Source organism: Felis catus, chromosome X (assembly GCF_018350175.1).
Source record: "Felis catus isolate Fca126 chromosome X, F.catus_Fca126_mat1.0, whole genome shotgun sequence".
Taxonomy (NCBI): domain Eukaryota; kingdom Metazoa; phylum Chordata; class Mammalia; order Carnivora; family Felidae; genus Felis; species Felis catus.
In genome coordinates, this window is record NC_058386.1 from 31,795,658 (window position 1) to 31,808,614 (window position 12,957).

General features: G+C 37.5%; 1 protein-coding gene across 2 annotated transcripts in view; it reads left to right on the forward strand.

Moving 5' to 3' along the window:
- Positions 1 to 12,957, forward strand: part of CFAP47 (cilia and flagella associated protein 47) — a 566,822-nt gene that overhangs the window by 418,875 nt on the left and 134,990 nt on the right. For both annotated transcript variants that reach the window (XM_045050610.1, XM_045050611.1), the window contains one exon: positions 334 to 431. In XM_045050610.1, coding sequence (XP_044906545.1) covers positions 334 to 431 — 98 coding nt within the window. The remainder of the gene's footprint in view (positions 1 to 333; positions 432 to 12,957) is intronic.

Here is a 12,957-nt window from a genome sequence, read left to right on the forward strand (position 1 = left end):
TGAATAAATTTTTTTTTTAATTAAAAGAAAAGAAGTAAAGCATTCTTATTTTAGTGGGGTCGGGGGGTGACATGATAAGTTTCTGGGCAGGCACAGGACAGGGAGCTTTTATAGGGCCTTCTCATGGCCATGCAAAATGGCATTTCTCTTAGCACTCACAAACTAATACAATCAGCTTTTCACCCTCCCCTTGGCTCTCTTGACAAATCAGTTCATCAAAAAGAGTTTGAAAATGATATCTATTGATGTTTCTCAAATTTTTAGGTTAAATATGGTATTCTGAAGCCTACATTAAGAAGCCTACATTTTTTGTTTTTTTGTTTTTTTCTTCAGATGATGGTGCTAGCAATATCCGAGTCTGGTACAGTCTTGAGATCCATAGCTCTCCGGGACCACCAGTAGACATTATTGAAATGAAGTGCTCTGCTCTGGTAAGAACCCATTAAATCTTCATAGGCTCTGTCTTTTTGCAAACCAAACTTTTGTTGTATGCTTAAATTGCTATCCCTAAAAAGCATCCATATTAAATGAGTATATTAGGGTAAATTATTCAAATTATAGCAGTTGTGTTTTAAATCCAATAATATGGACCTTAAATGCTTATGGAAAACATCTTTTAGCTCTATAGTATCTTATAGTGGCTTTACTGATGAGTATTCTACATGCATGTTTTAAGAGTTACCAGAACAAACTTAACCTTAGCCTACATGCTTGCCCTCACACATATAATAAAAGCAGGATTATGCTCTTGTAAGGGATCAAGAATATCCTGTCCCCTCAGGCTCGTACTAGCTGAACTAAGAATCAAATTGACATGAGACAGATTAACAGGAGAAAATCAAATTTAATAGTGTACATATGGGGAATGCACATTCATGGAAATTCCAAAATGGGCAAAAGGAGATATATGTCATTGTGAGTTAAGGAGAAGAGGGTAGGGGTCTGAGACTTCAAAGGGAAGGAATGCAATTTACAGAAAGATGAAAAAGTGTAAATATTTGGTTAGCAAATGTTTGCTGGGCCTCTCAGAAACAACAGAGAACTGTGACCAAACAGGACTTGCTAGGTTCCTCCCTGTCTACCACCCCCAGTTCATAGTGTAATGTAGTTGTCTGTGGTGATAGCTCTCTTCCTGGAGCAGATCTTCTGTCTAAATTCTTCTTAGGCAGTTGTGGGGAAGGTAAAAAAGACTTTCCTCAATCTACTGGGTTTTGACTGCTTTGTAACTCAAAATAATCTTCATGCCAAAGTGGGCCATCTTGAGGTCCCTACAGTCTCTTGGCTCTTGTGAAAAGGGAGATGATTCCTTTTCAGGAATACCAAATGAAAGCTGTGCTGTCTTAATTAACAGTAGGTTTACAACCTATTGGAAATATGTACATACTCCAAGGATAAATTGTCTGCTGTGACTGCCCCAAGTGTGCATGTCCAGGAGACACCTACTCTTGCAAGAATGTTGAGCGAGGCTTTAATCAACATTTTCCTTTGATTGGATCGATGGGCTTATTCCTAACACTCTTTCAGTACTGATTCTTCCTGGCTTCTATAGCAGGCTTTTCACTCTGAAACATATTTGGAGTAACTGGCATGGATTTGGGGCTTTAAATAATAGTTACTAAGAATAAGATTGTCTTATGTGAATTATTAAAGTGTTACTAAATCTGGGGCACTTGGGTGGCTCAGTAGGATAAGCATCTGAGTCTTGGTTTGGGCTCAGATCATGATCTCAAAGTTCATGAGTTCAAGCCCTACTTCAGGTTCTGCACTGACAGCACAGAGCCTGCTTGGGATTCTCTCTCTCCCTCTCTCTCTCTCTCTGCCCCTCCCCTGCTCGTGCTTGCCCTTTCTCTCTCTCTCTCTCTCAAAATAAATTTTAAAAAAGTGTTACTAAATCTGTTATTATTATTATTAATTAATAAAGTTAAATATTGAGGCTTGTTTTATTTTTTATTTTTTTTCTCTACATTTTGTTTATTGAGACAAACTAATTAAAAGGCACAAACATAGGGCATGTTTACATGGACATTATAACAAACATATACATTAAAAGTGTAGGAATGTGTTGCCTTACTGCTAAACAGAAAGTTCCTAAGCTTTTATGTATACAAAAGTTGTACAATTTAATGTCCTAAAGTACAAAAGATCATTTATAAAATTATTTTACACTAAGTACTATTTTATTTTTTACTACGTAGTTCAACCTCCTCGAACTGTTTTGTTAATGACACACAGATACCTGTCCCTGATGTAGGAAGTCTGCCTCAGATGTAAGGTGTTTGATGCTTGAACTGACACAGTGGGGTATAAACGGAAGTCATCCAGTTTGATAGTCAGTCCTGCAAACATTCTGCAAGATTAATACAACTAAATTCCACTTCTCTTAACTGCAAGATTAAAATAGAAAAAAAAAAAAAAAAAAAAAAAAACATATTGCAACTTAAAAAAAATCACAGCGTCTTGGTTTTAGTAACGTTTTTTTTTTTTAAACACAATGTTTTAAAAACATGTGTGGCATGATGGTGTAAAGAGTATCTGTTTCCCTAACTTTTGGTTTCTACTTTATGTACAGAGATAAAACATCCTGCTAAGAAATAAAAAGCACATGTCTTAACGTGCACAATCATTGCTGGGTTTCTACAGGGAGTACAGATAGCTGTCTCCCTGAAAACACCACAAAGCTGATACAAGTGTTTTTTCAAAGAAAAAAAAAAAGTGATGCCCATATTTACAAAGTTGAACAAATCTGCACAATACTTGATTAAGAAATGGAAGGAGAAATTAAAAAAAAAAAAGATACATTCTGCTGTTCTGAAGGGGCATACTACCTAGTTAGTGGTTAGAATAAAAACTGTATACAATTTAATATAAGACATAAACTCTAGTGAGCAACTAACACATCTTTCCCTGTTGTAACATCAACAGGCTCTGATTGGGAGAGAGAGGGGCATATCACATCCCAGTGCCTCCAGCATCTTCCAATTTAAAGCAATATATTTTAACTGTTCCAAAGTACTCCTTGGCTCCTGAAAGGAGTCCCACTGGCCTCTGTTTGTTAGGAGTCTGTTGAGGCTTGTTTTAAATGAAACATGAGGGGTGATAGGCATTAAGGAGGGCTCTTTGTGTGATGAGCACTAGATGTTATATGTAAGTGATGAATCACTAAATTCTACTCCTAAAACCAATACTATACTATATGTTAACTAACTTGAATCTAAATTAAAAAAAACAAATGAAACATGAAGACAATATTCATGGCTATTAGTCATGTTTTAATTTGATTTAATTTTCTTATTGTTAATACTCAAATATTTAAATTGATGATAATGGTTATTTTCATTTTTAAACATGCAGATGGATTTTTCATAAAAATCATTATTTAGAATCTTGGGGGCGCCTGGGTGGCGCAGTCGGTTAAGCGTCCGACTTCAGCCAGGTCACGATCTCGCGGTCCGTGAGTTCGAGCGCCGCGTCAGGCTCTGGGCTGATGGCTCAGAGCCTGGAGCCTGTTTCCGATTCTGTGTCACCCTCTCTCTCTGCCCCTCCCCCGCTCATGCTCTGTCTCTCTCTGTCCCCAAAATAAATAAAAACGTTGAAAAAAAAATTTAAAAAAAAGAATCTTGAACTTTTGCTCCAACAAATAAAAATTTTTTAGAAGACTGAAATAGTCTGTAAATCAGTTACTTACCCACTTCATTTCTGGGTAAATCGCCACTGAGTTAGAAAACGGGTGGTCAGACTATTGAGATGCACTCAAATGTAGTTTGCAAAAGTGTTCTCTTCTAAGTGGCAAATGATTTAATACGATGATGATAGAGTCATTTCACCCAATGAAAACGCCCCATTTCCATGACTCTACTCTCACTGCAGAATAAAATCTTTCTTAAGGGTTATTTTTAATTTGGCATAATTTTATGAAACTACTTGCTGTGGAAAATGGTTACTGTATGAACAGCAATCTCTTTACCAGGACACAGGAGGAAAAAAAAAATTTAAATCGGTCCAGGAGAAATTGAGACCATGAGGTGGCACCTCAAAAAATGGACATTGGCTTCCTTATTAACTGTATGTTTAAAATAGATACAGAGATGATCAGAGATCTGCAACCCAAACTAACCAAAAAAAGGACGTGATTCTAAAATACTTACAGATAAATAACTATTCACATCTTCTCATGAAATGGTATATAATGTGCCCCCCTTTTGGGAAGAGTTGTCAACCCTTTGAGCAAAATTGATAGAAATTGAGATTTTTTTTAACTCTCAACTTTGAATGGTAAAGATTGTCACACCAACTGAGAAACACACATCATCAGGATACTTGATGTAGATAAGTAGGAAGACTGAACAAAAAGACACCATCTGTTTCGTTTAATGTACTTCAAATTCCTGACCAGTTAAGACTACTTTTCTGGGGGAGTTGATACTGCAATTAGATTATGTATTAAGCGCTTAAGCTTCCCCCCTTCCCCCACTTTGAGGACTTGGCTGAAGTGACGCCATTTTGGGTCTGTGGTTATTTTTGATTTTGTTTTGTTTTTGTAACACATGTAATTCGAATTCAGTTTGTGTTGATTTCCTGTCAGTTCTTAATTTAAACCTTTCCTGGTTTTGGTACCACAGTGTGATACCTATAACTCATCTCGTTTGTGTATGTACTTCTGATTATTATTGCTTTTATTTTTCATTGTGAATAGCTAACATAGTTATTTTATAAAGATATTCAATAATTTACTTTCAAAGTCTACATAGATGAAAATGCAATTCCCGAGCCCCCATTCCATTTACCAGTTTTACATTGTAATGCAAGAATAGAACTTAGCATCATGAATTGCCAGATTGCTCTGTTTGTCGCTACAGGCAGGTATGCTATATTAAGTAATCAGTTTCAGCTGAGATAGGTGGGGAAGGGGAGTCTTTTTTGACTAACTCAGTCCATTTGGGCTATGAATGACAGTGATGTTGTTGCCCAGTTATTAGGTTTCCCCACCTTTCTACTGGTAATTGCCTAAGGTAAAAATGTATGCACTTATTAACTCTCAGACATGATGATCTAGTTGCTGGAGATGGTATGGATTCTTTTAAATAATCCCATCAAATAAATCTTTGTGCATTTCTTGAAGTTTTCTGAATACTATCAAAAGTATGCTAAAATTGTTGTCCTTACCTACTATTTTTTTACTGCATTTGGTGTTTTGCCAAACTTTTGAGAAATATTTTATTTAAACCTTAAATCGTCAGATGTGGCAATGGAGCTTTCAAGATACTAACCCATCTCTGATTTTCCATCTGTATCTCAGCTTTTGTTACATTCAACCCAATTTTCACATCTTCCTTAGAGATGAATGTTTCGAATCTCCATTAAAATAGGTTTCGTGTAAGAAATGTTTACATCCTCGAGGCACATAAATTTGTTTACTTCTTAGAGTAGGTTCCAAAAATCAGATTATATTGACAATGAACAATAATTGGTTGTGAGTCGTCCACTCTCTAATTGGTATAAATTATTTAGTATTCTTCTGGAAATTTTAACATGTGATATCTGCTATTCCATTTTGTTTGACCTTAAAAATGTCTTGTATGTCATATAGTTGGGCTGTGAGAGAATGATAAGAGCAATCCACCATCTTCCTACTGATAATACCTTCAACATACAGCCATGAGTTAAAAATGTATTCTGAAAACAAAACTTAAGTGTGTGAACAAAATCTATGCTTTAAGCTTTAGATCATAGACTGCATAATATTTGTTCTGTTGTCAGTGACAATTGAATGACTCCTTTTTTCATTTTATAATCAACCTTTAATTAAATTCACTATATTGTTAATGGTGCAACCCAGAAGTCTGTACACATATTAGAAAGAAGCGTGTTGGTGGGGGGAATGTTTATTATATCTTTAAAGGTTTTTTGGCTGATGTAAGAATTATGTTGACATGAGACAAATTACCAGCAGAAAGTCAAACAGAAGTTTAATAACAGGTATACCTCCTTCTGGTTTACATGGGAGAGACCTAGGAAACTGCATAACTCCCCAAAATGGCTGAAGCCTTGGGCTTAAATACCTTGTTCATCTAAAGATAAAGCAAAACGTTGGGAGGTGACCAGGAAAAGCACAGTAAACGAGGATAATGCTTTTTTTGCAGATTTAAGTTTTGCCTTTTCTATTGATAAGAATCTCTAGAGATTTAGTCATCCCCCTCTTCCTGGTATAGTAAGGGAGACACCCTTACAAATTCAGATTTCCCTTATAAATGTCAGTAACTCTACTTGGTTTCTCATTTGTCTGTTTTTTTCTTAACCAGCTTAAAATAATCAATATTCTAAAGAGACATATCTTGGGATGGTGAAATTTTCTCCCCTACGGGAGCATAGTTAAAAACACTATTAATCCACTTAGTGTCAAACATAAAAGCATTAATACAAAATATATGTGAATTGCCAATCATTTTAAGTAAGTTTTTAATTTAAAATTTTAGCCTCCATAATAAAATATATATTTTATGATCTCATTTTGTTATGTTTTTCTTTTCTTTATGTTTTTATATTCTTTATTTTTTCTGGGTGAAAGATCATATGTCATGGGTGTTGTACATGATACTGAAATTTTTCTTCCTCATGAAATGTTAGTGTAAAATGTTAACATTCTGCTTTGAATTTATCTTGACAAAATAAAATATAGACTGTATATTTATGTGTACATGTACATATATATGCATATATATATATACATATATATATATATATATATAGTCATGAACATGCTGTGAAGGCACACACACAAGTTGTGTCTTTCCACAATGTCAGTTTTATTCAATCATAATTATAAAGGAGGTTCAAGATTCCAAATTCAGTGACATTTCCCCACGTGATTAAACTTGGCTTCTTACACAGCACACAGAGCAGAACATAAGACAAGCCACACAAACAAGATAACAGAAGGGTATAAGAAGTTAACAAACCAAACACGAAGTCAGTTTGTGGGCGTGCAGTTGAGATAAGGCCGCTCTGTCTGTCTAGGTCTGCTCTCGGTACTTACTGCTTATTATGTTCAAGCAGTGAAGGATCTCAGTTCTGTTTGGAGATCAACCGGGCAGAGCCTTCAACGGCAGCTGCCTTTTTTAAGTGGTCAGACACAGAGAGGTCATGTCTGAAGAGTCTGACAGCTTGTTACAAAAATCCTCCCCTTTTGAAAGGGATTTAATTGGTCTTAGGCCTCTGCAGACTTGCTCTGATTCTGCTTGGTATCATTTCTGGTGTGTCAGCTGATGTTGATCCTGGCATCAGCATCTCATAGCTGTGGTACTTTTAACTGCCTGCGTCATTGCTTGACACAGGCTCCTGCTTGACATGAGAGACTCCATTTTGCTCTCTACATATACACATATGTATGTGTATGTATATAGGGAGTAAAAGGAAAGGGAGAGAGATCCTATCTTAAACAGTTAAGCAAGAGGGTACTTCCTAAGGATCATTCCCTGCAATTAGACATATTTCTATTTGTCACTGCTTTTTTGTTTTTTGTTTTTTTTGGTTGGTTGGTTGGTTTTTTTTTTTTTTTAGAGAGAGAGCACAAGCAGGAAAGGGACAGAGAGAAAGAAATAGAGAATCTTAAGCAGGCTCTGCATTCAGTGAGGAACATGACATGGGCCTCATTCCCATGATCCTGGGATCATGACCTGAGCTGAAATCAAGAGTCAGATGTTCAACCGACTGAGCCACCCAGGTGCCCTTATTTGTCACTCCTTTTAATAACTACTGCACCCCCACCCCCGCCTCCAAGGTTATGGGAAATGTCTGAATACACATGAATGGAGTTTCTCACTTTTTTACAGCTCCTCAGTGTCTGTCAAATACATCCTCAACTTCACATCATGCCCCACTCTGGCATTAGCAGCATGCCTTGATTGTACCTCTGCATTCCGTATGTCTCAGGTTGGATATAGGGTACTTCCTTAGGTATAGGGTTATGCGGGTGGCAGTTGCAGAAGAATGACAATGGTGTTTCTAGTTTACAGCTAGCTGCCTGTTTCCTCTGAGTTCTGAAGTGTTGGCACCTACTTTTCAATTTAGGAAAATTACTGAGACATACTATAAGTTATCATTTCCTCTGAATTACATGATACCTTTATAAATACCCTTTGGTACAGTTTGTTTATTGCTTGGTGATGTTTTTCAATTGAATAAAATTAAAATTGAAAATTTCCTCAATAACATGGTTAACTTAATATTGCATGTTTTGGACATCAGAAATAATCCCTTTAATTTTTTTTTAATTAAGTAGGCTCCACACACAAAATGGGGCTTGAACTCATGACCCTGAGATCAAGAGTCACATGCTGTACCGAATGAGCCAGCCAGGCACCCCAGAAGTAATTCCTTTAAAATTGACTCATGATTATCTTCTGGGAGATGACATTGATGGGGTTTTAGAGTGGGGGGGGGGGAGGTGCAGTTGGGAGTGACAGCCAAGAAGAATTCTTAAAGACATCTTTGGTGCAAAAAGGTGATTTTATTAAAGCATGGGGACAGGACCCATGGACAGAAAGAGCTGCACTAGGGTTGTGAAGAGTGATTGATGATATACCTTCAGGTGGGAGGGAGTTAGGGATGATGTAAGTCTCTAAGGAATTTTGGAAGCGATGTTTCCAGGACCTTGAGTGGCTAGCTGTTGTTAGGAAAACATCATTTATTACCATTTACTAAAACCTCAGTCATGAGACTTTTCAGATGTGTATCAGCAGTCTGTAAGCTCAGAGTATGATTGCCAGCCTATATCTTGGGGAGTTGAGACAAAGGAAGTTTCCAGAGGAATTTTTATATGTTAAAGTAGACTTACAGGATCTTGGAGGTTGGGATAATGTTAAGCTAAGATTCTCTTTTGCCCCTAGCTAAGTGTCATCATCGAGGCAGCTGAGCTCCTAGAGGAAGGTCACACTGCCCGTTTCAAGGACTACTCAATGGTCTGTAGGTAGTAAGGGAATTTAGTTTTTCATTTGCTTTAGTTTCCCACATCACCATAGCAAGCATTTAAACCCCCTTGCATCCTGGTAAGGGTGATATTAGGGCTCCAGGAAACAGAGTCTATAGGTTTCTGGAGATCAGTCTATGGATAAGATTACTTTTTTTCTTGAAGTTTACTAAGTTATCTGTAAACTGAAGGAGATTCCTGTCCTGCATGACTGTGATCTCTATCAGTTAACCATTTGTTTTTCCTTTCCTTTGTTCTTGGGCAGCCAGGAGTGTCCAAGGAATATCACACATATCCCACAGGGGGTGGTGGGAGGATGCTGTTAGCCTGTCCTTTGCCCTCAGCTTGCCTTATGCTCCCTCATCAATATGGTGGAAAATACTTCCTGCTAGTGTATATTGAATTGTCATTGACTCCATTAGGCTTTTATGGGCAAAACATATAATATTGATTTACTCTGACCTAGTTAGAATAGGAAGTGATGAGGTTTTCAGTGCAAATACTCAGTGAATTAAATTTTTTCTGTTCGGAGAAGCTGTGAACTGCCAACCAAATGATAAAGTTAACCCACTGTCTTTCTCACAGCTGTCCTTACCAATAACTTGCATGAAAGGAGGTAGCCTAGGTTAACTCAAGATTTTTAAATTCCTTTGAGTAGGATTTTGTCAAAGGTTGCTGTATTATTTAGTTCAAAGTTCTGATTATCCAGAATACCAGACATATTAACTATTAGATTTATATACAAACACTAAAGTCTCTAATCAATTGCACATTTATTTTTTAAAGAGTATTTATTATCTCTGGTATCCCTCACACTATTCTACACACTGAGGAACAGTGATGAATAGTACAAACAAGGCCCCTATTTATATGGAGCTAACAGTCTAGTAGAGTCAGAAAACAGAAATAACATTGAAATAGGATATTTCATGGGAGAGTTTTCTGTTGTCTTACATTTTCTTTTTAGAGTTTATTTATTTTGAGAGAGTGCACATGAGCACGTGGTGTAGAGAGGGAGAATCCCAAGCAGGCTCTGCATTGTCAGTGTAGAGCCCCATGTGGGTCTTGATTTCAGCAACTTGTGAGATCATGACCTGAGCTGAAACCAAGAGTCAGACACTTAAGCCACTGAGCCACCCTGGCACTCCTATTGTTTTACATTTTTAATTAAAGACATAAACCTGAAAACCATAGATAATTCTGTGTCCATGTTATGAAAGGTGCTGCTATGCCCTTTATTAAGGACTCACTGAATGTTTTAGTTATGGTATTTTTAGGGGCGCCTGGGTGATTCGGTTGGTTAAGTATCCAACTTCAGCTCAGGTCATGATCTCATGGTTCATGGGTTTAAGCCCATACCTGACTCTACACTGACAGCTCAGAGTCCAGAGCCTGCTTCAGATTCTGTGCCTCCCTCTTTCTCTCTCCCCCTCCCCTGCTTATGTGTTCTCTCTCTCTCTCTCTCTGTCTCTCTCTCTCTCTCTCTCACTCTCTCTCAAAAATTAAACAACTTAAAAAAAAATAAAATAGTTCTGGTGTTTTTAGCTGACATAACAAACTGAAATTTCAGTGGCCTAACACAATAAAAGTTCTTAATAATTGTAACACTCTGGTGCATTTGTTCCCAGTTGGTGGCTCCTCCCAGTTGTGGTTCCATCAGCCTTTAGGAAGTCAGCAGTTCCTGAATATAGATGGAGAAAGAAAAAGAAACAGAAAAGAATTTCCACTGGTTTCTTAATCATCTCATCACAGAGGCAACATACATCAATCTCTCTCATGTACTATTAGAACTAACCACCTGGTTATGCCTGGGTGCAAGAGAGTTTGGGAAATGTAACCTCTGGTTGGGCAGCTGCTGCCCCATGTTATCTTCATGTTATGAAGGGGAGCACAGTTTTGCTGGAAAGATGATATTTCTGCTATCATGAAAGATTAAATATATTTAGGCTATCACCCATGTCCAGCCAGCCAAGACATTGGCTAGAACACCAAGACAGGGGAGGGGTTTCTTTAAAAAGTAGAAACTGACAGCTTAATGCCCACTGAATTTTGGTGAGTTCCTGCTAAAAGACTAGACCATGGATGGAGGGAAAATGGCTAGAGGGACAGCAGCTGCACTTCCACTGGCATGTGACAAGACCTTGTAAATCAAAGTCTATTCTACTCAGTGACAGGAGCCAGGAGACTGGGCTCCGACTGTTTTAAAAGGATCTACTCAAGATACATTCTGCTAGGGTGAGAAGAACCCAGGAGAAAAAGTCTACATGGGGTAATGCTAGAAAGGGGAAAAGAGAAGGACCCAGAATGTCAACTGGAAAAGATCAATCCATATCAATTAGGTAAATAGCCTTTGTTCTTTTACCTCACCTCCCATCTGCATCCTGTAACCTGAAGGAGCCGTATCAGTGCGGTGATTGCAGGAAAAGTTAGAGCAAGGAAGTTGAAAACAGCAGGTTATGTCTACCTTCCTCCTCACAAGCAGTCTCAAAAATTACTACATGTCCCCGGGATAGGGAGGGGGTGCCAGGAGGAAATATCGGTAAAAGCATTCATTCAGTAGGAAATGAAAGTATTGATTGATTTTGTACCTTTTTAAACATCTGACAATGAGACTGATCCAGCATTGGGAACTATCCTGAGTTAGCAACAGGTTGGAAGAGGGAGATCCTGCCAGGTTTGGAGGTCAGTAGTGGAAGAGTCCATCCAGTTTATCTGTTACCATGATAATAAATGCCTTAGCTAAATTTAGTGACAATTGTACCCACAAAAATTGTCCAGAGTTTCACTGAGGGACGCATGAGGACTGGGGAAATGTACCCAGGTAGAGCAATTAACAAATGTGCAAGCCCTTGGAACAAAATGAGCTTGCTGGGAAGGGAGGTAGTAAGAAGGAGCCCAGGCATCCCAGGAGCAGAAAAGATTGTTGTGAGGCTGGAGCTTGGACAGAAATAGCAAGGGGTGACTTTCATTCAGAGGTGCTGGCAGGGCCACATCTTGCAGGACCTCAGAGGGCAAGATAAGAGATTTTATTCCATGTGCAATTAGAAGCCACTAGAGTGTGGAAAGAAGGGGAATGACCTGATCTAATTTCTGTTTTTAAATCTCTCAAAATGTTTCTGCTATTTTAAGAAAATAATAAACTTATCAATTATATTTAGATGCTGCAAACATTTTATATCTGTTTTAAGATGAATAGAGCTATTCAAACTTCCTCTGCTAAACTTTATAATTTGCAAAATTCAATATATCTGTACATATTTTGAATTGTATTCCAATCTTATCTGAGTATTTGAATTTTTTCAGTGTTGTAAATTTCAGCATCTTATGACTGCCTTCATGCTTTAAAATCTTTACTTATATTCCACAGGATTAAATATTCATAATTTATTACTTTTGCAAAAGAATTATGAGAAATGGAAGCAGTTTCTTAAATCAGTCATTATGTTAGCTAAAACATTCCTTAAGTACAATCCAGAGAAAAATACTGGACACCTTACAAAGGAATGCTGTCTATTGTTGCACCTAAAAGAGGCCACGTGAAGACAAAAGACAGTTTTGAAGTCATTGCATATAATCACTATTTCACTTGAATTTGTAAAAAAAAAAAAAAATCCAAACTGATATATATTTAATTATAAAAAGCCTTATAAAACCACTCATTAAAGGGCACCTGAGTGGCTCAGTTGGTTAAGCATCCGACTCTTGATCTCATTTCAGGTCATGATCTCACAGTTGGGTTCGTGAGTTTGAGCCCCACATCAGGCTCTGCCCTGATGGCAAGGAGCCTGCTTGGGACTCTGTCTCTCCTTGTCTCTGCCTCTCTCCCACTTTTGTGTGCTCTCTCTCTCTCCCTCAAAATAAATAAATAAACTTTAAAAAAAAAAGCTAACCAAAGTAGAAGAATATGACATTGGGAAGACATGTACCAGCCAAATATTTCATACGTTTTATATAGAGAAAGCATGCACAGAAATTCAGCTGACTTTATACTT